This window comes from Stenella coeruleoalba (genome assembly GCF_951394435.1).
Source record: "Stenella coeruleoalba genome assembly, chromosome: 2".
NCBI classification, from domain to species: Eukaryota; Metazoa; Chordata; class Mammalia; order Artiodactyla; family Delphinidae; genus Stenella; species Stenella coeruleoalba.
In genome coordinates this window covers 91,641,590-91,668,722 of record NC_137147.1, presented here as the reverse complement: position 1 = coordinate 91,668,722, position 27,133 = coordinate 91,641,590, and the positions used below count along the sequence as shown (strand labels likewise).

The 27,133-nt window shown below is 35.6% G+C and overlaps 1 protein-coding gene across 3 annotated transcripts in view; it reads left to right on the top strand.

Annotated features, from left to right (window-relative positions):
• Nucleotides 1-27,133, top strand: part of FAM227B (family with sequence similarity 227 member B) — a 279,841-nt gene that overhangs the window by 213,888 nt on the left and 38,820 nt on the right. For 2 of the 3 annotated variants that reach the window (XM_079914518.1, XM_079914519.1), the window contains exon 11: nt 1,483-1,580. In XM_079914518.1, coding sequence (XP_079770644.1) covers nt 1,483-1,580 — 98 coding nt within the window. Of the gene's footprint in view, nt 1-1,482; nt 1,581-4,275; nt 4,437-27,133 lie in introns of all 3 variants that reach the window. The other variant, XM_079914520.1, reaches the window with a different exon arrangement.

The following is a 27,133-nucleotide window of genomic DNA, read 5'->3' as shown; positions in this document are numbered from 1 at the left end:
ATTCAATCAAGTAATATGCTCTCTTCACTGTTCTGCAACTTGCTTTCCTCACTTTAATAGATGACCTGTTGATATCTTCACATCTGTATGGAGATCTTGCTCATTTTTTTTTTTTTTTACAGCTTATAGTATTCCATCAAATAGGAGTGCCATAGTTTTTTCAACCAGTACCTGACTGCTAAATGCACAGGTTGTTTATAATCTCTAAATTTTACATATTATGCTATAATCATTAAACCCGTACCTGTATTTTTTGTGCTTATGTAGAAGATTGTGTAGAATATATTCTCAGGAGAGGGATTGCTGAGTCAAAGAAAAATGTCTGTATTATTGGTAGATAAGGTCAGATTCTTCTCCATAATGGGTTGTATGCTTTTGAGCAAGTTTTAAAGTAGAGAAATTATATGGTTCATTACCTTTCTTGCCCATTCTAACTCCCAACTTAATCTAACTTTGGTTCCACTCAAAATTTTAGAATACAGATTCCTTGCTAACTAGTTCTTTAATCTCTGCCAGAGATAAATGCCTACTTGCCTCCAGTATTTCAAGCTAGTATCTAATATCTTTTAATGGGTAATGTCAAAAATCAATTCAAGTGACTTTCTTCAACTCTTCTAGCCTTGTCATCAACATCACAATCTGTAGATCTGATTTGTCTACCTGGTAACTGGTAATAATTGTCAGTGCCAGAATCTAGTACAAACTTCTCAGCTTACCTGTTTTCTCTGCTCTACATTAAGATATCCTTAATAATTAGCATATGCTTTTAGGCTGACTGACATGGCTGATTAAATCATATAGTTCTCCTTTAAGACAAGACTCCCTGGGTAGCCTCATGCATATTTACACTGGTTGCACTGAAAAATTACCAAGTCTTTCCTTATCTGGGTATGTTTCAGTATATGGAAAAGGTAGACTCTAGCATGCAGAGACCTAAGCCTCCTATTGCATTTAACTAGAGGGTCATGGAAAGAGCTCTGAAATCAGAAGCAAAAGACCTAGGTCTGCATTCTCTTCCTGTACTGTTTTTTTTTTTAATTACAGCTTTATTGATGTAGTTCATATACCATACAATTCACCCATTTAAAGAATACAGTTCAGTGGTTTTTATTAGATTCACAGATGTGAACAACTATCACCTTAGAGCAAGACTTACTCTTAGAAAAAGTCATAGAGTTTCCTTAACTTTAGTTTTCTAATCTATAAATTGTGGGAAATGTTACTTAGCTCATAAAATGGTTTGTGAGGATGATGTGAAATAGTGTACATGAATGAATTTGAAAACTCTAAAGCCCTGTTAGGTAAAATGAGATGGAATATTCATTTCCTCTGACTGGGGCAAGCTATAACAATATCCTAACCGTCTCTCATACATTTTTACCTCTCTGCATGTTTAAGGTGCATTGCTAGGAAAAAGAAGGGGTATCATGCCTTTTGTGAAGAAAGAAAGAATTTAAGAAAATATTTTATTTTCTGTTTTAGATATAGACTTCAATATGACAAAAATTTTAAAGAATCCAGAAGGATATACAATGCCTGCATCCAAGGAAGAATCAAGATTATCAGGACTACCAACAAAGGTTTGGAGTATAATAATTATAAAAAGTGTCCTTCTTTAATTTCCAATATAATTAATTGAACAGGTTTCACATGGACAGTGTTGGTTATTATGCTCTTGATATATATTTTAGAAAAAAATTAATAATCAGAAGAGATTTATTGGAGAGGTTAATCTTAATATTAAAGTCATATTTATTTCTGAAACTATCCTCATCTCTAAGGAAAACGAATAGCGCTTATCTTTTCCTCATACTTCGGGCACTGCTTCTCCTTGGGTTGACATACAGACATGGCTCTGATCTCAATAAGCATCAAAGTGCAGAGAAAACTTCAATGGCATTTTCAACAGTGGTTGACCTGTCCCCACCCCTTAAACCATGGTCCCAGAATAAATGACCATATATAGGTACTGTCGATCTTAAGTCTTGAATACTTGCTTTCTCCACATTTTTGAAGGTGCCTCCCAAACAGAGAACCTATGGATTTGCCACCTTGTGTTGCTTTAGCCAAGATTTGATGAGACCGTTGGCTTGAACTTCTGAATTTGATCTCTTAACTTGTTAGCCAATTGGGTTTTAAATCTGTTGCAGTCTTTTTTGTTAAAATTTTGTCTGAATTATCTAGTCAGGTCTGACCGTTATTTTAAATTTTAAATTATGCCTATACAGAAACCACTTTCTGAAAGTCAGTATTCATATATTTCCTGGTCTTTAATAATCCAGGTATATAGAATCTCTTCCAACCTTCACAGTGCTGCCAAGGATGTCCATACTTAGGATAGAAATTGGCGACTCTAGGAGTCCATTTGGGGTAGATGGCAATATTGCACCATCTTGGCTGCAGGGGGTGGGAGGCAGGGGAGTGCATTCTATTATTTTCCTTGATTGCTAAATTTAGAAATCAAGGAAATGTAATAGAAATTGTATATATGATCTTCAGCAAGCACTAGGAATGGTCTTTAATAGTTTGTTTACAAGTTGAAGAAATATGGACAGATGGATTTGTAACTGACAATAACTTCTCAGATATCACTGTTAAAAGATAGAAAGCAAATTGCAGATATGTCTTTGGTAGTACACCGTATTGCTGCATCATTGGCCCTGTCTCATGCACAGTATTTTATCAACAACTTTGATAAAAATATGGTTGCCATTTTTCATTAGCCATGTAGAAGTCATAAAACCTGGAAGAATTATGAATATAGTGGAACACCAAAAGTTTACAACAGGCTGGGGTAACAGGCCTGATCTTAGAAGATAAACTGTTACTGTGGAAAAAGTATAGAGGTCCAGAATTACAACTGCATAAGTACAGGTTAATAAAGCCTTGCCTTGGAGGCCTCTGAAAAGATTTGGGAATCGCTTTTAACAGTAAGCTCTGTATATGTCAAAAGTAGAACGTTGTTGACCCCAAAATCTACTGTATTCATGGGCTGTTTAAACATGTGGAATCTACTCTGTGCTGATTAGACAATAATTGTGTATTACGTTCATTCTGGAGCCCTGCTTTCAATCTGCTCTCGCCTGATTGAACTACGCTTAAAAAAAAATCATAGTTTCTCATAGAGGAAGAAGGATCTGTGTACTGTGGTTTTCTTAGTTTAAAAACTGGTAACTGCAGAAAAAGAACAGGAATGTCTGTTTCTAAAACTTCAGTAAGATAGAGTTTCTATCTTATAATACACCAGGCAAAAGCCAGGAAAATGCTTGGTGCGGTTTTGCATGCAAGTTTTAAGATCAGGCTAGGTATAACCTGATGTGAATTGTCATGGGAGACTATGGTGAAGTAAATGATTTACATCACAGAAAAAACAGCTGATATTGACATCATTTTCACCATCAAAGAACTGCTTTTGATTACAATATTACCACTATTTGAAATAATTTTGGAGCAGCTATGAATGAATACAATGAAAAATTGACCATAAGCAAACAAAACACAAGAGAATTTTACATATCAGTAAAAACAAATGAGAATAAAATCTTACTTCCCCACAAGAAGTGCAATCAACAATAAATCTCTCATCTAGGTGTTATAAAAATTGAGGAAAGACTTAACATATGAGTAGTTGCTATACTTGCATCCCACAAGAAGTCAATAGTAGAATATTGAAGCAATTATAATTATGGTGATGGTTTCCTTGACATAGAATTCGTGGTCAAAGTTTCTTTCATCAGCACTGTGATGGGCTTCTAGCCTCTTTGTTCTGATGAGAAGTCACCTTGTTAACCTTATTGGGGTTCTCTTATATGTTGTTTTTCTCTTGCTGCTTTTGAGATTTTTCTTTTTGTCTTCGTCTTTCAACACTTTGACTATGACGCATCTAGATGTGAATTTATCCTACTTGGAGGTAAGCTTCTTGGATGTGTTTTTCATAAAACTTGGAAAGTTTCAGTCATTATTTCTTCATATTTTTTCCTGCCCCTTTTTCTGGGGCTCTGCTCATTCTTTTCTCTTTCTGTTCTTCAGATAGAATGATCTCTATTGGCCTGTCTTCATGCTAAAAGACTAGCAGAGCCCTACGGCACATACTCATAGTCTCATACTTTAGTAAATTACTTTAATTAAGATGCCTTGCAGAATTTCCCTTTATTTGTTTTAATATACCAGATAATAGTTGTATTTATGGTTATAATGCAGTTATATTTTATTTACAGTTCTTTAAAAATACACAAAAGTAATAATTGATTCATTTTTTTTTCCTACCCCTTACAGTCCCATTATAGCAGTAGTGGCCCAGAGTTTAAGCGTGTTCTCTTCAATTTTGGAGGTCAGAGTCCACTGATTTTATATTATCTTAGGATGCATGAGCTAGCTGGTATTTCCAAAGCCTCTAGACAAGTCAAGATTAAACTCACTGAAATATTGAAAGAACCATATCCTTTTTTAAGCTTTGCTTTAATATGATGTTTCCAAAATATTCAAAACTTTTAACTTTTTTTAATGTCTCAGTTAAGAAAAAAATTTTAATGCATTTTGTAACTAATGCTTTACTTAGCATTTAATTACATTCAAAACTTTTCATAGCATGTTTGGCTAAAAGTATTTTCTCTTTTAGTTCTAAGGCTGTGATTTTACATGTAAGAAAAATAAAACAAACATAAAACCCAGGAACTTAAAAAACCAATATATTTAGCTCTTTAGTAAAAGACTATTTTTACAACTTTACTGTTCAGTGTTCAGTTTCAAACATTTGTCAGAACTATGGGTCATGGACTTCTAGCTTTCTCCAGAAGAAAGTTTCAAATGTGCCTTAGCTATGTAATCATTTGTTCTAATGAAAATTTATTAGAAAGCTTATTGTATAAAATATAATATAAATGAAATTGGAGCTCTTTGGTTGTAGCAGGGGTATCTGTTTACATTCTTGTGCCCCCTCTGCATAACCCATTCTGGCCCAGGTCTCACTAGGGACTTGGATGAACCCCAAGAGATCCAGTACAGTGGTCTCCAAACTGGGGTATACACAGCTCTGGGTGGAAAATAAATAAATATATATATATATATATTTCTATCTTTAAAAAAAATTGCACTTTACTAATATTTAGTAGACAGGTACCCTCACTCAGTTGATATTTCAGTCTGCACTCTGTTGAGGGATAGTAATAGCATGTTTGCTCTTGTGTTGTCTGAGTTTCACAACATATTGCTGTTTTCTTTGGGTGGTTAAGAGGATTTATAGATTATATCATTTGGTTTAACTAAATTGACACTTACTAGTGGACCAATGCTTTAAAAGTTTTCTGAAAAGAAATATTACTCAGCCATAAAAAAGAACAAAATAATGCCATTTGCAGCCACATGGATGGATCTAGAGATTGTCGTATTGAGTGAAGTAAGTCAGAGAAAGACAAATATCATATGATATTGCTTATATGTGGAATCTAAAAAAATGGTACAAATGAACTTTTTTACAAAACAGAAATAGAGTCACAGATGTAGAAAAGAAACTTATAGTTACCAAGGGGAAAAGGCGGGTAGGATAAATTGGGAGATTGGGATTGACATATACACACTACTATATATAAAATAGATAACTGATAAGAACCTACTGTATAGCACAGGGAACTCTATATGGGAAAAGAATCTAAAAGAGAGTGGGTATCTGTATATGTATAACTGATTCACTTTGCTGTGGAGCAGAAACTAACACAACATTGTAAATCAACTATACTCCAATAAAAATTAATTTAAAAAATAAAAAGCATTTGTTCAAAAAAAAGAACAATGTGGTATATATACACAATGGAATACTACTCAGCCATAACAAAGAATGAAATAATGCCATCTGCAACAACATGGATGAACCTAGAGATTATCATACTAAGTGTAGTAAGCCAGACAGAGAAAGACAAATATCATATGATATCACTTACCTGTGGAATCTGAAAAATGATACAAATGAACTAATTTACACAACAGAAATAGACTCACAGACATAGAAAACAAACTTATGGTTACCAAAGGGGAAAAGTGGGGGGTCATGAACTAGGAGTTTGGGATTAACATATACACACTTCTATATATAAAATAGTAAACAACAAGGACATACTGTATAGCACAGGGAACTATACTCAATATTTTGTAATAACCTATAATGGAAAAGAATCTAAAAAAGAATACATATGTGTGTGTTTGTGTGCGTGTGTGTATGTGTGTGTGTTTGTATCTGAATCACTTTGCTGTACACCTAAAACTAACACAATATTGTAAATCAACTATATTTCAATAAAAATTTTTTTAAAAAGGAAAAAAGAAATAGTCTCCTGAAAAGAAACTTTGGATTGATGATAATATTTATAATGCAAGAATAATTTTTTTAAAAAAACACAGAATGATATCTCCTCTATTCCTTGAAGGAGCTCTTTTTCAGCTACACTAAGAGACAAAATTAGTGGTGATCTAATCAGTTCTGCCAAGATGTAGGCCAAAAAAAATAAAAATTTTCAAAAATATCAATTGAAATATGGACATACGTCATTATTATAAACAGTGAACCTAGCCCTAAGTGTATGTTATACTTTTCAATATTAGCAAATGATAGTATGATGCCAGTTTAATTTGCAAGGCATTTGTGAACCAACTGTCTAGACATCAATATAAATCTCTATAATTTGAGGATAAAAGGTTTGGTGTACCAAAAATAAATGTAGTGTTAAATTTTATTTTTTTTAATATTTTATTTCATCTCACTGTTTTCTATCCATAGACTGCATATCTTTTATAATATGCATAATATATAAATACAGATTGATATGTATATAATTTATAAATTTAAAATTATATCTATGAGGGAGTGTGCTCACATAGCTTTTACTCATGGGATACATGATCCGGGAAGTGTGGAGAACACTGCCCTAGCAGATTCTCAAAATTCTTCCCAGGACACTTCTCCCATATTTCAGTCAAGACAACCTCCAGAGTCTCACTGACCACAGGCACATGGAATTAACTTGGATGGCTCTGGAACACAAGGAGAAAGCAAACTACAGAGCTAAATCAGTCTGTTTTGAGAATTGTAACTTAAGGATTTTCATCAACCTTGGATTATTCAAACAAATGGTTAAATACAAAATTTTTAGATGTCTAGAAGTGAAATTTGAAAGCTATGAAAACCATTCATAATAGATTACTTTTATTTTTAACTAATTTTTATTGTGATTATAAAAATATCAGTCTTTGTGTTTGTATTTCTGATGGGCATGGATTTGTCCAACAACAATACAAGGATTCATAACACCAGTTCACTGAGAATGTGGGAAGAGTATGAGTATATGTGGGGGTGGGGAAAGGAGGAAATGGATATCTAGAGCATGAAATCTTTTAGGAGAGTGTTTCATTCCATAAAGATCGGAAAGAAATCACCACTTAGAAAATAATGGGTCTGGACAAAACTATAATTCAAAAAGGTAAATGCACTATTATGTTCATAGCAACAGTATTCACAATAGCCAAGACGTGGAAACAACCTAGGTGTCCATCGACAGATGAATAGATAAAGAAGATGTGGCACATATATACAATGGAATGCTACTCAGCCATAAAAAGAATGAAATAATGCCATTTGCAGCAAGTTAGATGGACCTAGAGATTATCATACTAAGTGAAGTAAGCAGAAAGAGAAAGACAAATACCATATGATATCACTTATATGTGGAATCTAAAATAGAACACAAGTGAACTTATCTATGAAACAGGAACAGACTCACAGACATAGAGAACAGACCTGCGGTTGCTGGGGGTGGGAAGGTGGTGGTGCTGGAGGGAGGGATGGATTGGGAGTTTGGGATTCACAGATGTAAACTATCTATTATATATAGTATGGATAAACAACAACGTGCTGCTGTATAGCACAGGGAACTATATTCAATATGCTGTGATTAAACCATAATGGAAAATAATATGAAAAATAATGTGTATATTTGTATAACTGAATCACTTTGCTGTGCAGCACAAATTAACACAACATTGTACATCAACTACACTTCAATAAAATAAATTTAAAAAAAGAAAGTAATGGGGCTTTCCATGATGCTTTCTGAGCTTGTAAAATGTAATGCCCGCTGATAAGAAAAAATATTCCTAGATCTAATGATGAACAAAGTGATAATGATGCCTCACATTCATCAGCACTTTACAGTTTTTCAAAACATTTTTTGAATCTTCCTATGTATCATTGCAAGAAATGACAAGACTCCTGGGGCAGTGGACAGAGCAGGCACCCATCACAGCCACTTTACAGATGAGGGAACCAAAGCTCAAAGAGGGTAAGTAGCTTACCCAGGTGATTCATGCAGCAGAGCTGGCAACAGAGTCTACCATTCCCTGAGCCATGCATACTTTTCTGACATGACGATCCAGGCTAGAATTCTCCTTGAGCGTGATACTAGTGGTTGGTGGCAGAGCCCGGTAATGTTTTCTCCAAGACCTTTTTTCTAAAATATTTTTTCTTTTTTTTAATTTATTTTTTATTGAAGTATAGTTGATTTACAATGTTGTGTTAATTCGAAGAACTTGATAGCTGCTAATGAAATTTGTGTCCAGAGTTCCCATAATTATCTATGATGACTGTATGATCACTGAGTTTATCTCTTTCTCACTGAAATTTTACATTGAAGCTATTCAGAATATAGAACATTTTTATTAGTTTTTCTCAAGGCTTACTGGAGTCCTCTGGCTTTCCTGAAGTGGAAAAATAACACTTTTTAGCTAATGCATCTATGCAGAGTGAAGGAGTAGGAGAAAGTAGAGAAAGTGGAGGAGTTAAATAACAAAAAAGACAAATATAATTCATCATATTTGGGCTTGGCAAACTCTAAAATGGTCCCCAATGATCCCCACCTTCTGGTTCATGCCCTTGTGTGATTCCCTCCCATTGGGTATGGGCTGAACCTATAACTTGCTTCTAACAAATAGGATATGGCAAACATAATGGAATGTCACTTCTGAGATTCAGCTACAAAAAGACTGACATCAGTCCTGCTCGACTTTCTCTTCCGTTGTGGAGCACAGGCTCCGGACGCGCAGGCTCAGCAGCCATGGCTCACGGGCCCAGCCGCTGTGCGGCATGTGGGATTGTTCAGGACCCGGGCACGAACACGCATCCCCTGTATCGGCAGGCAGACTCTCAACCACTGAGCCACCAGGGAAGCCCTGACAGGACTTTTAACGTACACTTATAAGGAAAATAATGAACTTTTTTTTACTAGATAATGTACATTAAATCATTATTAGTAGAAAATTTGAATTTTTAAATGAATAGTCTTTGAATTTCTTTTTTAAAAACTTGATTACTTAGTACTAGAGTTATAAGTAAAACTAAACAGAAAAACTGACTTCTAGGACCCAGAGCTGAATGTGTAGTATGTTTTTAAACTGGGAAGAATCTTGTGCAAAATATATTTGGAGCTCCTAATTTTCCCATCTTACATTGCCTGCATTTTTGTAAACTACCTCAACTCCTTTATGTATTGAGAGTAAACTACCAAATAACCAAAAGTCTAATAATTATTTTACATGTTTCACAAATTATTTATTAAAAAAAAAGAAAAAAAGGAAGACTCAGGAACAAAATGTTTGGTCTTATTAAAAAGTAAAGTTTATAGGCTGTATCTGTATTTCTAACTTGAGTTTAGAATGTTCGTTCACATTTTTTTTTTTTTTTGCAGTTTGGGAAAAATCTGAACTTAAGGCTGTGTCACAATGAGGCTATTGTGTTACTGTAAACACATGCTCCCACCATCACACATATATACAGACTTTTTAACATGTAAAAACTGTCCAGAGTCAGATAATTCAACTCTACAATTAAAAATAATATGGGATATATCAACATTTATCCCAGCATAAAAATAAAAGCTATATGAAGAAACCATCTGTTGTGAATTATGTGTGATGTGGGAGAAGCAAATAGTCAACGAGGAAAAACGGAAAAGAAAGAAACCCTGAGACTCATATAAGGTCACCAGCTCTGTATAACACTCCGTCTTCACACAGAATCTAGTGGGAAACTCTTTAGAGCCATGTGCAACTTCCTTTCACTTTTATTTATAAAAAGATTTCCAATAATCTTTGCAACACATGCATATATAGATTTTTTCTCACTAATATGTGAATAACAACTTGTGAGTTGTTAATAAAAGTTACTATGAATGGTATTTTTCATTTCAAGTCAGTTACATTTCAAGTTAGTTAACATATACTAAGGATTTGGTAATCAGATTTTTAAAAGGATACATTAGCTTAAAGACAAATGTCTGAAAAAACTTCTAATCCAGAACCATTTTATCTAGTGTTTTTTCCGGTAAAGACAGGATAAAATACTTTTTTCCCTCAATCCTAAAACTCTCAGGATGAAATGAATAGGAAAGCCTACACTGCCAGAAAGTTTGTTCCATTATTTATGAGATTGTACCCCCCAAAATCTAGCCCTCACTTTCCTCAGCTTCAAAAATAGGGATATGGACATTATAATATCATCTGTTAATGAGACCTTTCAGATAATAGAAACCAGATGTTAGCTTCCTGGAGTGGGAGGTCTTTTTTAAAATACTTTTTGTTGAAAACACCCAGCCCTAAAAACCCTGTGGCAACACAGACTCCCTCTACCAAAACACGAGGGAGGACTGATATTTCCTCTAGTTGTCTGCAAAGAGGTAAAACAGGCTGGGGAGCAGAGGAGAATGAAGAGGGGAGATGAGGAAGTAGAGAGGAAACCTAAAAACCTTAGTTGCATGGAAGAGGCCCCTTCAGCAGTATAGGGAAAAAATTTAATTTGAGCCCAGATTTGAGCCTGTATTCTCCATGTGTATCAAGCAGATGGATTGGGCTATATAAGTTTTAAGTCTTTTTGAATCCTGAGATTTGTGATTCTGTTGGAGGAATTTGACTTACACCATTGGTGGTTGAATTGGTAAATAGCTCAAATTTTCACTGAAATGACAGCCTTCTCATTTTGTCAGGTCACTGTAGAACCATGATCTTCTGAGGCTACAGTAAGAAAAAGAATGCATAGGCACCATTTTTCCCATTCACAACTGTCAGTTCCCCTAAAGGACCACCAGAGTAACCTGTTGACCAAGAAAAGCTAAGTTTAATAGACTTATTGTAGTAAAAGAGAACAACAATTTAACAGAGCTTTAGTAGTGTCTCAAAATGGATAAATTCAGGAATGACATTTGTAGGGTTTTAGGAACTAAGTTGGATGATTTTGAGGCAGGTTGTGCAAGGTGAGAAACTGCTTGGGATTGGGCAGAGTTTAATATTATAATTTTGGACTACTGGGCCCAGTGAAGCAAGGGACTTGAAGTAAGCTTTGATGTGCAAGCTGTTTTAGCTGGTTCAAAGTCTTATCTTTCAGGAAAAAGCATTTTCTGGAGCAAGCTGTAGGTTATTTTTGCTTATTCTCAGTGTTGTTAAACACAGGGACAGAAAAAAGTATGCATGGCCCCCCATTTTTTAACACAGGGACAGGAGTGACATCAGCATCATGGCTGAATAAGATATCATGTCGCCCCTCAATGACAACAATTTGGCATACATCCATGGACAAAAATGCCCTTATAGGAGTTGTGGGATCCAGTACCATTTGCTAAGGGATCTGAGAGGAGGGTCACCCACGTGTGCATCGTGTAATAGGCATGCAGATTTCTGTCCTAGCTGTGGAACTTGTAGTGGCCTATGAACCAACTCTAGCGCCTCTCAACCACAGTCCAAGAACCCCTGGAAAACACTGTCATAGGCAGCCACCTATAGATGAGAGAGGCCTTGTGGAAGTCCAGGCTTCCAGAAGAGAAATTTCAGCACACCACTGAAACAAAAAAATACAAGTGTAGATGCATAGGAACGGATAACAGGAACAGTTTAACTTCACCTCTCACCCAAGGCAGCACAGCTTAGGTCCAAGAGAGATCTTCTCAGCCCGTGATTTCTTGTGTGGGGGAAAGTGAGAGCGAATTAGGGACCACCTGGCTTCCCAAGCAGTGTGGTTGCTGCCAAAGAGGCTTGTTTCTCTCTTCCCCATTCAGAGTACTGAATGATGAGCTTCATGACTTAGGGGTTGGAAAGAGGCTGGGAGAATTGTAGATAGAACGCTCAGAGGGCATTAAAGGGATGCAGATTCTACTAACCATGTCACAGACTCTACCAAGAAGCCTGCCCATGAGCCCCTGAGGACACGTCACCCATAGATATCCCCAGCTAGCCCATAGACACCCCCAGTGCTCCATGAACCCCACCCACATACATTCTCACCCTGTCATCAGCTCCCTGTGCACACTCCCAATAGCAACAGCAAAAGCAAGCTTTGGCAGACAGCTAGTGAGTATACACAGAAAGTCTGTGCCAGCCCAAATCTGTGGGCCAGAGAGAGACCACAAACTTGAACTTATATGCCACCTTTGGGAAAGCAAAAGGAAGGCTGTCAGCACTTGGCCTGGTGTGTTAACAGGGTAGAGAGATGACATAAAAGCTTTAAAATTCTGCCACTAAAGGGAGCAAGAAGTGTAAAACAGATGTATCCATAGAAGGTCTGAAAAGCCTCAGAATCCCTAGCAGAAGGTATTTATCTCCCAAAGGAAGTTAGCAAAAACTAGAGGAGGTGACTGCTATTTCAAATGTGAAGACAGCAACGTAAAACTTCAAAGAACATAAAAAATGTAAGGAAACATGACACCACCAATAGATCACAATGATTCTCCAGTAATTGATCCCAAGGATATGGAGATCTCAATTTACCTGATAAAGAATTCAAAAGAACTGTTTTAATGAAACTCAGTGAACTACAAAAAAGCACAGAAAGATAATTCAATGGAATCAGGAAACAGTGAAAATCATGAACAAAATGAGAAGTTTAACAAAGATATAAAGATTATAAAAAAGAACCAAACAGAAATTCTGGAGCTGAAGAATACAGTGAATGAGATGAAAAAAAAAAAATGTGATGGAGAGCATCAATAGCAGAATGGGTCAAGCAAAGAAAGAATCTGTGAGTTAGAAGACAGGAACTTTAAAATTACCCAGTCAGAGGAGAACAAAGAAGAAGAAATTGAAAAAAGTGAAGAAACCTTACTTGATCTGTGGGATCCCATTAAAAGAAATAATCTACAAATTATTCGAGTTCCAAAAGAAAAGAGGGAGAATGGAGCACAGATCTTAATTAATAATGGCTGAGAACTTCTCAAATCTGGGGACATGTTTAGATATCCAAGTTCATGACGCCCATAGGTCACCAAACAAATTCAACTTAAAGAAATCTTTGCCAAAGCACATCATAATAAAACTGTCAAAAACAAAGGGAGAATCTCCATTTTTAGTCTGCTTCCCCAAAAACCCAACCCAAGGTAGTGTATTTGTTATGAGTATTATTTAACAAAGGGACAACAATGTTGGTTTCACTTCTCACAATCCACTGATTTCTCACTACTTTTCTTGTGGATCCCTGATAGTCAACTAAATGGAAGCAGAGAAGAAAATGTACGGGAATTACATTTTTTAAAAATTCAACATTGTACTGTGGATCTCACTTGCCACCATGAAATGGGGCTACCTGCTCCAAGAGTTTGGGCAGAATTGGCCAGATGGCTTCCCACATCTTTTAGAGTTCATGATCTAGAAGCAGGAGGGCTAAGTACTGAATTAGACTAACAATCCCATATCTAGTGGTTATTTTTGTGTTTAGGAGACATTTAAAACTCTAAATTTTGTATTCATTTAGAACCACTCATTGTGGCTCTAAGTAAATACACTGTGCCTATGTAGTTCTTGTTTCTCCACTCTGTGAGTTCAAACAGATGCAAAGAAGGCTAACAAAAAATGATCTACACAATGGATAGTTTCTAAGTAAGAGGCAGGAGAGCCTACAAAAAAGAGCCATTCTTTTTTATGGCTGAGTAGTATTCCATTGTGTGTGTGTGTGTGTGTGTGTGTGTGTGTGTGTGTGTGTGTACATGCGTGCATGCCACATCTCCTTTACCCATTCATCTGTTGATGGACACTTAGGTTGCTTCCATATCTTGGCCATTGTAAATAATGCTATGAACATTGGGGTGCTTGTATCTTTTTGAATTAGATTGTTTGTTTATTTAGGACATATACCCAAGAGTGGAATTGCTGGGTCATATGGTAGCTGTATGTTTAGTTTTTTCAGAAAACTCCATACTATTTTCCACAGTGGCTGCACCAATTTACATTCTCACCAACTGTGTGCGAGGGTTCCCTTTTCTCCACATCCTCACCAACATTTGTTATTTCTGTTCTTTTTGATGATAGCCAATCTGACAGGTGTCGGGATATCTCATTGTGGTTTTGGTTTGCATTTTCCTGCTGATTAGTGATGTTGAGCATCTTTTCATGTGCCTTTTGGCCATCTGTATTTCCTTTTGGGAAAAATGTCTATTCAGTTCTTCTGCCCATTTTTTAATTAACTTGTTTTTTCGATGTTGAGTTTTATGAGCTGTTCATATATGTTGGATATTAACCCCTTATCGGTCATTTGAAAATATTTTCAACCATTCAGTAGGTTGTGTTTTTGTTTTGTCAGTAGTTTCCTTTTCTGTACAAAAGCTTTTAAGTTGAATTAGGTCCCATTTTTAAATTTTTGCTTTTATTTCCTTTGCTTTTGGAGACAGATCCAAAAAAAATATTGCTACAATTTATGTCAAAGGGTGTTCTTCCTGTTTTCCTTTAGAAGTTTTATGGTTTCTGGTCTTACATTTAGGTCTTTAATCCATTTCGAGTTTATTTTTGTATATGGTGTTAGAAAATGTTCTAATTTTATTCTTTTACTTGTAGCTGTTCAGTTTTCCCAGCACCACTTATTGAAGAGACTGTCTTTTCTCCATTGTATATTCTTGCCTCCTTTATCATAGATTAATTGACTGTAGGTGTGTGGATTTCTGGGCTCTCTATTCTGTGCCATTGGTCTATGTGTCTGTTTTTGTGCCAGTACCATGCTGTTTTGATTACTGTAGCTTTGTAGTATTGTCTGAAGTCAGGGAGCATGATTCTCAAGGTTGTTTTGGCTATTCGGGGTCTTTGTGTTTCCATACAAATTTTAAAATTATTTGTTCATGTTCTGTGAAGTATCCTCTCAGGATTTTTGTAAGGATTGCTTTGAATCTGTAGATTGCATTGGGTAGTATGGTCATTTTAATGATATTAATTCTTCCAATACAAGAACACAGTATATCTTTCCATCTGTTTTATTCATCTTCAATTTTTTTCATCAGTGTCTATGGTTTTCTTAATACAGGTCTTTTAATTCCTTAGGTAGGTTTATTCCTAGGTATTTTATTCTTTTTGATGCACTGGTAAATGGAATTATTTCCTTAATTTCTCTTTCTTATAATTGTTGTTAGTATATACAAATGCAGCAGGTTTCTGTATGTTAATTTTGTATTCTGCAACTTTACTGAATTCATTGATGAGCTATAGTAGTTTTCTGGTGGCTTTGTTAGGATATTCTCTATAGTATCATGTCATCTGCAAAGAGTGACAGCTTTACTTCTTCCTTGCCAGTTTGGATTCCTTTCTTTTTCTATTTTTTGTCTGATTGCTGTGGCTATCCAATACTTATGCTATGTTGAATAAAAGTGGTGAGATTGGGCATCCTTGTCTTGTTCCTGCTCTTAGAGGAAATGCTTTCAGTTTTTCACCATTGAGTATGATGTTAGCTGTGGGTTTGTCATATATGGCCTTTATTATGTTGTGATAGGCTCCCTCTGTGCCCACTTTCTGGGGAGTTTTTATCATGAATGGATGTTGGATTTTGTCAAAAGCTTTTTCTGCATCTATTGAGATGATCATATGGTTTTTATCCTTCAATTTGTTAAGTTGGTGTATCACACTGATTGATTTGTGGATATTGAAAAATCCTTGCATCCCTAGGATAAATCCCACATGATCATGGTGTATGATCCTTTTAGTGTATTGTTGGATTCAGTTTGCTAATATTTTGTTGAGGATTTTTGGGTCTATGTTCATCGTATTGGCCTATAATATTCTTTTTTTGTGGTATTTTTGTCTGATTTTCATATAAGGGTGATTCTGGCCTCATAGAATGAGTTCAGAAGTGTTCCTTCCTCTGCAATTTTTTGGAATTGTGTGTATATTAAATAGCCATGTGTGACTATTTAAACTTATACTTAAATTAATAAAATCAAAGATAAGTAAAAATTTGGTTCATCACTTACACTAGTCACATTTTAAGTGCTCACTAGCCGTGTGTGAGTGTTGTCCAGTACAGATATCAAACATGTCCATCATCACAAAAAAGTTCTATAGACAGCACTCTCTTGAATAAGAGGAAAAGTTTAATCCATTCACAGAACTTGAGAGATCATCTTTGGATATCAGACAGCCAGCACATATAGAACTTTATTTTACCTTGCCACTTACAGCTTTCTAATTTTAGAATTTTCGTGGCCTAAGATTATATATTATCTTGTTCATCCATTGTTTAATCCAACAAAATTACCAACCAAGTTAATTTCCCATCTGAGTTCTTAAATTTCCAGTCACACATTTTGCTTTTTTTAGTTGGATTTTTTTTCCTTTTATTCTAGTTTCGTTTTATTTGATTTTTGTTTGTTTTTGCTCCATACAACATGGCTTCAATCCGTAGTAGAAAGTGTGCTACTCTCTGTATAAGCCTTCAGCTAAACAACTTCATAAGTAGCCTAGATCTGTATAAAATTCTGATTGCCTTTTTGTATAGTCATATTTTTGATCCATGGACGCCCTTTACTTAATTCACATTGGTACTAATTTATATCAGTTACCTAAAATAACCTACAAACTCTCCTGCTACGCTCTTAATGATTCCTTAAAGGATACGATTTTTAATTTTTAAAAATATATTTAAGATTTATTTAATAGAGCATTTTATAAGCAGAGAAATATCATGGAGTCATAGTAGGATAAAGGATACATCAGGTATTTAAATTTTGCTCTTCAAAGAGAAAAGGAGGTTTTATTTTTAGTTTTAGGTAACTTTTCAAATGGAAAGCTATTCTAGACTTTGCTGAGTAGGTTTCTAAGTTTCTTCTTTTCATGAACTCTGCCAATTAAAAATGGGGGCCAAGTTAGGAAAGGTTGGGGGGAAAAGGAACATCATACTTTTTTTTAAAAAGAACTTGAGGAACAATGGGGTTTTGTTTCACATGAGTAAGTATGTGCATGTGTGTTGTAAGCATCTTGCAGCCCCCTTGAGCCAAAGACAATTACAGAATTGCTTGTAAGATCCAACCCTTTTTTCTTACAGATTCAGTTTAAATTCTAGTTAGGGTTTTTTCTTTTCTTTTCGTTTAATAAAATACACAAGACCCAAACCACAATTCAGCAAACTTGTTATTAAACTAAATAATGAAAACTTTAGTTGACTTCGGTAATCAGGTTCCAGGGAGTGGGTTGTATCAATTCTTTTTAGCCAAAATTTGGACTTTAGATTATAAACATGGCTCAATGGAAAAATAAGAGGGGGAGCAGGAGGAGTTTTCATATTGGAGATTTAGTAAAAGTTCAGGTTGTTTTTTTTTTAGTGTAAATATGGTAAAGCCCAATTTGTAACAAATAAGAGAAGAAAACTTCATTTTCAGATACTTTAAATGATCTTTAGACATTGAAAAAAACAGATATTCTTGCTATACATGTTATTGGTCAATAAAAAAATCAGATGGAAAAGTCATAGCTTCTTGAATGCTTAGAATTTAAGACTAAAAAGTAATATCTCAAGTAAATATTAAAAATTGACTAAATTATAATTTTGTGTTTACTCAACTATTTCTCCTCCTAGGAGTTAGGCAGGCAAAGGAGAAAATCTACTCTGTTACTACACATTCACCCCATAAAAATCACTGTCATTTTATGGCTCCAAGTGATTCTGCAAGATGTTCTAGGATTTCAGAAAATAGAAACCCTATCCTAGCTTAGAGCTGAAGTCCTATGTATTTAAGGAAAAATCACATTGGCTCCTTTAGGTGGTTGTCTCATATGTATTTGTTCTCTGTTTTATTCCATTTTGGTCTGTGGGAAGTGGGGACTAAAGAATTTCTCTTTTTATAGGAGGGACTTAGATATTCAGTCCAGTTTCCAGCAGGGTGGGTAGAGAACCTGTACTTACAAAGCAAACCCAAAATTTGTGTGTTCATTTGGAATAGCTTTGTGGGGGGAGTAGGGGTTGATGGAAATAATGGGGATGGCTAAAGTTCCTCCAAACAACCCTTGGAACTGTCTCTGTTCAAGGGTGTAACTTATAAAAATGGTAGAATCTCTATAAATCAACAACTCGTTTATCCAGCCTTATCAGGGAGTGAACTGTTACCCATAACTAAATTTTCCAGATAACTACAGCCAAGCATTTAAAGCACCAAAACTTTTTTTGTTAACTATTTTAATGAAAATTTTCCTTAAAGATATTTCATACTTCCCTGACTTCTTAAACAATATAGCAAAAAGTAACTTTATCATGATGACTAGGCTTCTCAAGATGAAATCTGTAATAAATAAATAAAAGTTAAACATATGCCAAAAAAAATGATGAAATCTGTGACTCATCTGCACTGAGATATCAATAAGAATACTTGTTCCGTAGATGATGAACACCTATTACATACGAGGACTAGTACTAGTGAAGGTGCTAAGTAATCCAACAGCAAAGACAGAAACTGTGTCATCAGTGACAGAAGCCTGCAAAGATGCTGTAGTAGCACAAAGGAGCACCCTCATCCAATTTGAGACAGTGCTGCACTAAAGCAAAACAGTTTGCTAGGCTTTAATAGTCTTTATACCTAATTTTTATAGTTCTTCTGTCTCCTACTTCAAAAACAGCCTGTTGTCCCTTCTCATTCCTATTAACTCCTTAAAGCCAAACATCATGAGAAACAAACTCATCTTTGTTTCTTAAAGTAGGGCAAACGTCCTGGCAAGTTTGTTGAATGCTTTTAGTTAAATCTGTGTTAATATTTCCAGTAGTCCTGTTCCTTCAATGTTCTAGACTATGCTACGAAAACCTGCTGCTAATAATGTATTAAGTAACGAAACTTACTAAAACAGTAACCCTATTTTACACATCATTCCACACCATATAGAATCTGAGTGAGATTCCCACAGTGGTATTATCTCCTGTAGAATAAGGCACATGTGCTTAGCAATAACATTTTTTTAGTCTTTTTTTTTCCTTTACTTGACCATATTGTGAATGTTTGACACTTTTGCAAATGCAGCATTAGAATATTTGAAGTATAAAAAAGGTAAACATTAAGCAGAAGATAACTGCTCTAAGATCAGTTTAGGCCACACGCTGATAAGTTATACAAGAATTTAGTTTTTAGGATTAAGAATCAAATGAATTCTAGTGTATAGAGGAGATTCTGGTCACTGCTTGCTGCTTACCTTCCTTTTACTTCTTATACAATAGCATTATGTGTAGAATGAGCACTTGAACCTGGGAATCTCAGGAGTATTCTGAGAATGCTCCCAGAATTGTCTCTAAGGGATATGAAGAAAACAGCAAAGCCTCCTGCAACCTCATCCTAGGACATTATTTTTGGCAGATAGGAGCAAAATTTGCCCTTGAGCCATTCTTTTTCTAAGTCACACACACCCAAGCTCTCAGACAGGGTACTTCCCTTCAAGAAGCCTCAGTTTCTGCATGTATACTATAATCAAATTGGACCCTATGATTTCTAAGGCCCATTATTTCTCTAATACTCTGTGATTCTAAAGGGAGATCAAAGACCCCAGAGAATGAATGGAGGCCTCTAGGATGTCTCTATGTCTTTGTCTGTCACATCCCAACCACAGCTGTTGCGAAGTCCCAGAATAGGATCATTTTTATTTGTACCCAAATGGCTCCTTCTCCATTTAGTGTCTTGCCATGTAACCTCCACGTAGCAGTGCACAAGAAAATGAAGTGTGAGATCAATTCAGACAGTGGAATTGGAAAACATGCTGCCACAGTCATCCTGAAGGACTAGAATATAGCCATTCTTCATAATTTATAAGCTTTAAGTACTCTGTTTTTCTACAATTGGGAAAAAATAATGGCTTTAAGTATCTGAAGAGAATAAAAATTAGGATATTCATTAACAAATATTAACAGAAGTCTACTGAAAACCATCACCATTGAGTAGTGCAGGAAAATGCTAGTCTTAGCACCAACTCCTTACACAACATGAATATAAAATTATGACCAAATTTTGTGGGCAATGAGAATGACTTTATAAAGAATGTATACCCAGTTCATTTCAATAATGACATATGTTCAAAATTAATCATTTATACGAAATAAAACAGTTCTTTGTCTCAATACTAATAGTTTATAATGAATGTGAAAAGCAAAGAAAATTCAATTAGTTCAGAGTGAGAAACATCATCTTGCTACCAAATACTTCAACATGGAACTCATACTCAATGGCACAATATAAGTTTGTAGAAGGATAAAATCTTTGAAATTCTAACAGCACTCACAGGCAAAACCCATTTTTTTGTACTTCATGGATATTGCATTTTTTACAAATTGAAGATTCATGGCAACCCTGCTACGAGTGTGCCTGTCAGCCCCATTTTTCCAAGAGCATTTGCTCACTTCATGTCTCTGTGCCACATTTTGGTAATTCTCACAATATTCCTAACTTTTTCATTATTATTATATTTGTTATGGTGATTTGTGATCAGTGATCTTTGATGTTACTATCTTAGGTTTTGGGGCACCAGGTACCACACCTATATAAGATGGCAAACTTAATAAATGTGTGTTCTGACTGCTCCACCAACTAGCCGTTCCCCAACCCCTCTGCCTCTCCTCAGGCCTCCCTATTTCCTGAGACACAATATTGAAATTAGGCCAATTAATATCCCTATAATGGAGAGATAAGGAAGTGAAAGGAAGAGTTGCACGTCTCTCAATTAAAATCAAAAGCTAGAAATGATTAAGCTTACTGAGGAAGGCATGTCAAAACCCGAGATAGGCTGAAAGCTAGGCCTTTTGTGCCAAACAGCCATGTGGTGAAGGCAAAGGAAAAGTTCTTAAAGGAAATGAAAAGTCCTACTCCAGTGAACACATGAACAAGAAAGCAAAACAGCCTTATTGCTGATATGGAGAAAGTTTTAGTACTCTGGATAGACGAAAACAGACACAATGTTCCCTTCAGCCAAAGATGAACCTGCAATATTGCTGAGGTATGCCTGTAAATATTAGCAGGAAGTAGCTAATTGAACATGCCCATTTTAGTTTTAACATCTTTATTGGAGTATAATTGCTTTACAATGGTGTGTTAATTTCTGCTTTGTAACAAAGAGAATCAGCTATACATATACATATATCCCCATATCCCCTCCCTCTTGTGTCTCCCTCCCACCCCTCTAGGTGGTCACAAAGCACCGAGCTGATGTCCTTGTGCTATGCGGTTGCTTCCCACTAGCTATCTATTTTACGTTTGGTAGTGTACACATGCCCATGCCACTCTCTCACTTCGTCCCAGCTTACCCTTCCCCCTCCCCGTGTCCTCAAGTCCATTCTCTACGACTGTGTCTTTATTCCTATCCTGCCCCTAGGTTCTTCATAACCTTTTTTTTTTTTTTTAGATTCCATATATATGTGTTGCCGTACGGTATTTGTTTTTCTCTTTCTGACTTACTTCACTCTGTATGACAGACTGTAGGTTCATCCACCTCACTACAAATAACTCAATTTCATTTCTTTTTATGGCTAATATTCCATTGTATATATGTGCCACATCTTCTTTATCCATTCATCTGTTGATGGACACTTAGGTTGCTTCCATGTCCTGGCTATTGTAAATAGAGCTGCAGTGAACATTGTGGTACATGACTCTTTTTGAATTATGGTTTTCTCAGGGTATATGCCCAGTAGTGGATTGCTGGGTCGTATGGTAAGAACATACCCCTTTTTTTTTTTAATTTTTCAATTTTGTTGTATTTATTTTTTTATACAGCAAGTTCTTATTAGTCATCAATTTTATACACATCAGTGTATACATGTCAATCCCAATTGCCCAATTCATCACACCACCACCCCACCCCCCGCCACTTTACCCACTTGGTGTCCATACGTTTTTCTCTACATCTGTGTCTCAATTTCTACCCTGCAAACCGGTTCATCTGTACCATTTTTCTAGGTTCCACATATATGTGTTAATATACGATATTTGTTTTTCTCTTTCTGACTTACTTCACTCTGTATGACAGTCTCTAGATCCATCCACGTCTCTACAAAGGACCCAATTTCGTTCCTTTTCATGGCTGAGTAATATCCCACTGTATATATGTACCACATCTTCTTTATCTATTTGTCTGTCAATGGGCATTTAGGTTGCTTCCATGACCTGGCTATTGTAAATAGTGCTGCAATGAACATTGGGGTGCATGTGTCTTTTTGAATTATGGTTTTCTCTGGGTATATGCTCAGTGGTGGGATTGCTGGGTCATATGGTAATTCTATTTTTAGTTTTTTAAGGAACCTCCATACTGTTCTCCATAGTGGCTGTATCAACTTACATTCCCACCAACAGTACAAGAGGGTTCCCTTTTCTCCGCATCCTCTCCAGCATTTATTGTTTGTAGATTTTTTGATGATACCCATTTTAACTGGTGTGAGGTGATACCTCAGTGAAGTTTTGATTTGCATTTCACTAATAATTAGTGATGTTGATGTGCTTCTTGGCCATCTGTATGTCTTCTTTGGAGAAATGTCTATTTATGTCTTCTGCCCATTTTTGGATTGGGTTGTTCGTTTTTTTAATATTGAGCTGCATGAGCTGTTTATATATTTTGGAGATTAATCCTTTGTCCGTTGATTCATTTGCAAATATTTTCTCCCATTCTGAGGGTTGTCTTTTCACCTTGTTTATGGTTTCCTTTGCTGTACAAAAGCTTTGAAGTTTCATTAGGTACCATTTGTTTATTTTTGTTTTTATTTCCATTACTCTAGGAGGTGGATCAAAAAAGATCTTGCTCTGATTTATGTCAAAGAGTGTTCTTCCTATGTTTTCCTCTAAGAGTTTTATAGTATCCGGTCTTACATTTAGGTCTCTAATCAGTTTTGAGTTCATTTTTGCATATGGTGTTAGGCAGTGTTCTCATTTCATTCTTTTACATGTAGCTGTCGAGTTTTCCCAGCACCACTTATTGAAGAGACTGTCTTTTCTCCATTGTATATCCTTGCCTCCTTTGTCATAGATTAGTTGGCCATAGGTGCGTGGGTTTATCTCTGGGCTTTCTATCTTGTTCCATTGATCTATGTTTCTGTTTTTTGCTAGTACCATATTTTCTTGATTACTGTAGCTTTGTAGTATAGTCTGAAGTCAGGGAGTCTAATTCCTCCAACTCCGTTTTTTTTTCCCTCAAGACTGCTTTGGCTATTCGGGGTCTTTTGTGTCTCCATACAAATTTTAAGATTTTTTGTTCTAGTTCTGTAAAAAAAAAAAATGCCATTGGTAATTTGATAGGGATTGCATTGAATCTGTAGATTGCTTTGGGTAGTATAGTCTTTTTCACAATATTGATTCTTCCAATCCAGCAACATGGTATATCTCTCCATCTGTTGGTATCATCTTTAATTTCTTTCATCAGTGTCTTATAGTTTTCTGCATACAGGTCTTTTGTCTCCCTAGGTAGGTTTATTCCTAGGTATTTTATTCTTTTTGTTGCAGTGGTAAATGGGAGTGTTTCCTTAATTTCTCTTTCAGATTTTTCATCATTAGTGTATAGGAACGCAAGAGATTTCTGTGCAGTAATTTTATATCCTGCAAATTTACCAAATTCATTGATTAGCTTTAGTAGTTTTCTGGTGGCATTTTTAGGATTCTCTATGTATATTATCATGTCATCTGCAAACAGTGACAGTTTTACTTCTTCTTTTCCAATTTGTATTGCTTTTATTTCTTTCTCTTCTCTGATTGCCATGGCTAGGACTTCCAAAACTATGTTGAATAATAGTGTGAGAGTGGACATTCTTGTTTTGTTCCTGATCTTAGTGGAAATGCTTTCAGTTTTCACCATTGAGAATGATGTTTGCTGTGGGTTTGTCATATGTGGCCTTTATTATGTTGAGGTAAGTTCCCTCTATGCCCACTTTCTGGAGAGTTTTTATCATAAATGGGTGTTGAATTTTGTCAAAAGCTTTTTCTGCATCTATTGAGATGATCATATGGGTTTTATTCTTCAATTTGTTAATATGGTTTATCACATTGATTGATTTACATATATTGAAGAACCCTTGCATCCTTGGGATAAATCCCACTTGATCATGGTGTATGATCCTTTTAATGTGTTGTTGGATTCTGTTTGCTAGTATTTTGTTGAGGATTTTTGCATCTATATTCATCAGTGATATTGGTCTGTAATTTTCTTTTTTGTAGTATCTTTGTCTGGTTTTGGTATCAGGGTGATGGTGGCCTCATAGAATGAGTTTGGGAGTGTTCCTTCCTCCGCAAGTTTTTGGAAGAGTTTGAGAAGGATGGGTGTTAGCTCTTCTCTGAATGTCTGATAGAATTCACCTGTGAACACATCTGGTCCTGGACTTTTGTTTGTTGGAAGATTTTTAATCACAGTTACAATTTCATTATTTGTGATTGGTCTGTTCTTATTTTCTATTTCTTCCTGGTTCAGTCTTGGAAGGTTATACCTTTCTAAGAATTTGTCCATTTCTTCCAGGTTGTCCATTTTATTGGCCTAGAGTTGATTGTAGTAGTCTCTTAGGATGCTTTATATTTCTGCAGTGTCTGTTGTTACTTCTCTGTTTTCATTTCTAATTTTAATGATTTGAGTACTCTCCCTCTTTTTCTTGATGAGTCTGGCTAATGGTTTATCAATTTTGTTTATCTTCTCAAAGAACCAGCTTTTAGTTTTATTGATCTTTGCTATAGTTTGCTTTGTTTCTATTTCATTTATTTCTTCTCTGGTCTTTATGATTTCCTTCCTTCTGCTAACTTTGGGTTTTGTTTGTTCTTCTTTCTCTATTTCCTTTAGGTGTAAGGTTAGATTATTTATTTGAGATTTTTCTTGTTTCTTGAAGTAGGCTTGTATAGCTATAAACTTCCCTCTTAGAATTGCTTTTGCTGCATCCCGTAGGTTTTGGATCATCGTTTTTTCATTGTCATTTGGTCTAGGTATTTTTTGATTTCCTCTTTGATTTCTTCAGTGATCAATTGGTTATTTAATAACATATTGTTTAGTCACCATGTGTTTCTGTTTTTTACATTTTTTCCCTGTAATTCATTTTTAATCTCATAGCATTGTGGTCAGAAAAGATGCTTGATATGATTTCAATTTTCTTAAATTTACCGTGTCTTGATTTGTGACACAAGATATGATCTATCCTGGAAAATATTCTGTGCGCACTTGAGAAGAAAGTGTAATCTGCTGTTTCTAGATGGAATGTCCTATAAATATCAATTAAATCTATTTGGTCTATTGTGTCATTTATAGTTTGTGTTTTCTTATTTATTTTCATTTTGGATGATCTGTCCATTGGTGTAAATGAGGTGTTAAAGTTCCCCAGTATTATTGTGTTACTGTCAGTTTCCTCTTTTAAAGCTGTTAGCAGTTGCCTTACGTGTTGAGGTGCTTCTATGTTGGGTGCATATATATTTATAATTGTTATATCTTTTTCTTGGATTGATCCCTTGATCATTATGGAGTGTCCTTCCTTATCTCTTGTAACATTCTTTATTTTAAGTCTATTTTATCTGATATGAGTATTGCTACTCCAGCTTTCTTTTGTTTTCCATTTGCATGGAATATCTTTTTCTGTCCCCTCACTTTCAGTCTGTATGTGTCCCTAGGTCTGAAGTGGGTCTCTTGTAGACAGTATATATATGGGTCTTGTTTTGTATCCATTCAGCAAGCCTGTGTCTTTTGGTTGGAGCATTTAATCCATTCACGTTTAAGGTAATTATCGATATGTATGTTACTATGACCATTTTCTGAATTGTTTTGGGTTTGTTTTTGTAGGTCCTTTTCTTCTCTTGTGTTTCCCACTTAGAGAAGTTCCTCTAGCATTTGCTGTGGAGCTGGTTTGGTAGTGATGAATTCTCTCAGCTTTTGCTTGTCTATATAGCTTTTGATTTCTCCACTGAATCTGAATGAGATCCTTGCCTGGTAGAGTAATCTAGGTTGTAGGTTCTTCCTTTTCATCACTTTAATTATATCATGCCACTCCCTTCTGGTTTGTAGAGTTTCCACTGAGAGATCTGCTGTTAACCTTATGGGAGTTCCCTTGTATGTTATTTGTTGTTTTTCCCTTGCTGCTTTCAATAATTTTTCTTTGTCTTTCACTTTTGCCAGTTTGATTACTATGTGTCTCGATGTGTTTCTCCTTGCGTTTATCCTGTATGGGACTCTCTGCGCTTCCTGGACTTGGGTGGCTATTTCCTTTCCCGTGTTAGGGAAGTTTTCGACTTTAATATCTTCAAATATTTTCTCGGGGCCTTTGTCTCTCTCTTCTCCTTCTGGGACCCTTATAATGTGATTGTTGGTGTGTTTAATGTTGTCCCAGTGGTCTCTTAGGCTGTCTTCATTTCTTTTCATTTTTTTTCCTTTATTCTATTCCACAGCAGTGAATTCCACCATTCTGCCTTCCAGGTCACTTATCCGTTCTTCTGCCTCAGTTATTCTGCTATTGATTCCTTCTAGTGTAGTTTTCATTTCAGTTATTGTATTGTTCACCTCTGTTTGTTTGTTCTTTAATTCTTCTAGGTCTTTATTAAACATTTCTTGCATCTTCTAGATCTTTGCCTCTATTCTTTTTCCGAGGTCCTGGATCATCCTCACTATCATTATTCTGAATCCTTTTTCTGGAAGGTTGACTATCTTAGTTGTTGACTTCATTTAGTTGTTTTTCTGGGGTTTTATCTTGTACCTTCATCTGCTACATAGCCCTCTGCCTTTTCATCTTGTCTATCTTTCTCTGAATGTGGTTTTTGCTCCACTGGCTGCAGTATTGTAGTTCTTCTTGCTTCTGCTGTCTGCCATCTAGTGGATGAGGCTGTCTCAGAGGCTTGTGCAAGTTTCCTAATGGGAGGGACTGGTGGTGGGTAGAGCTGACTGTTGCTCT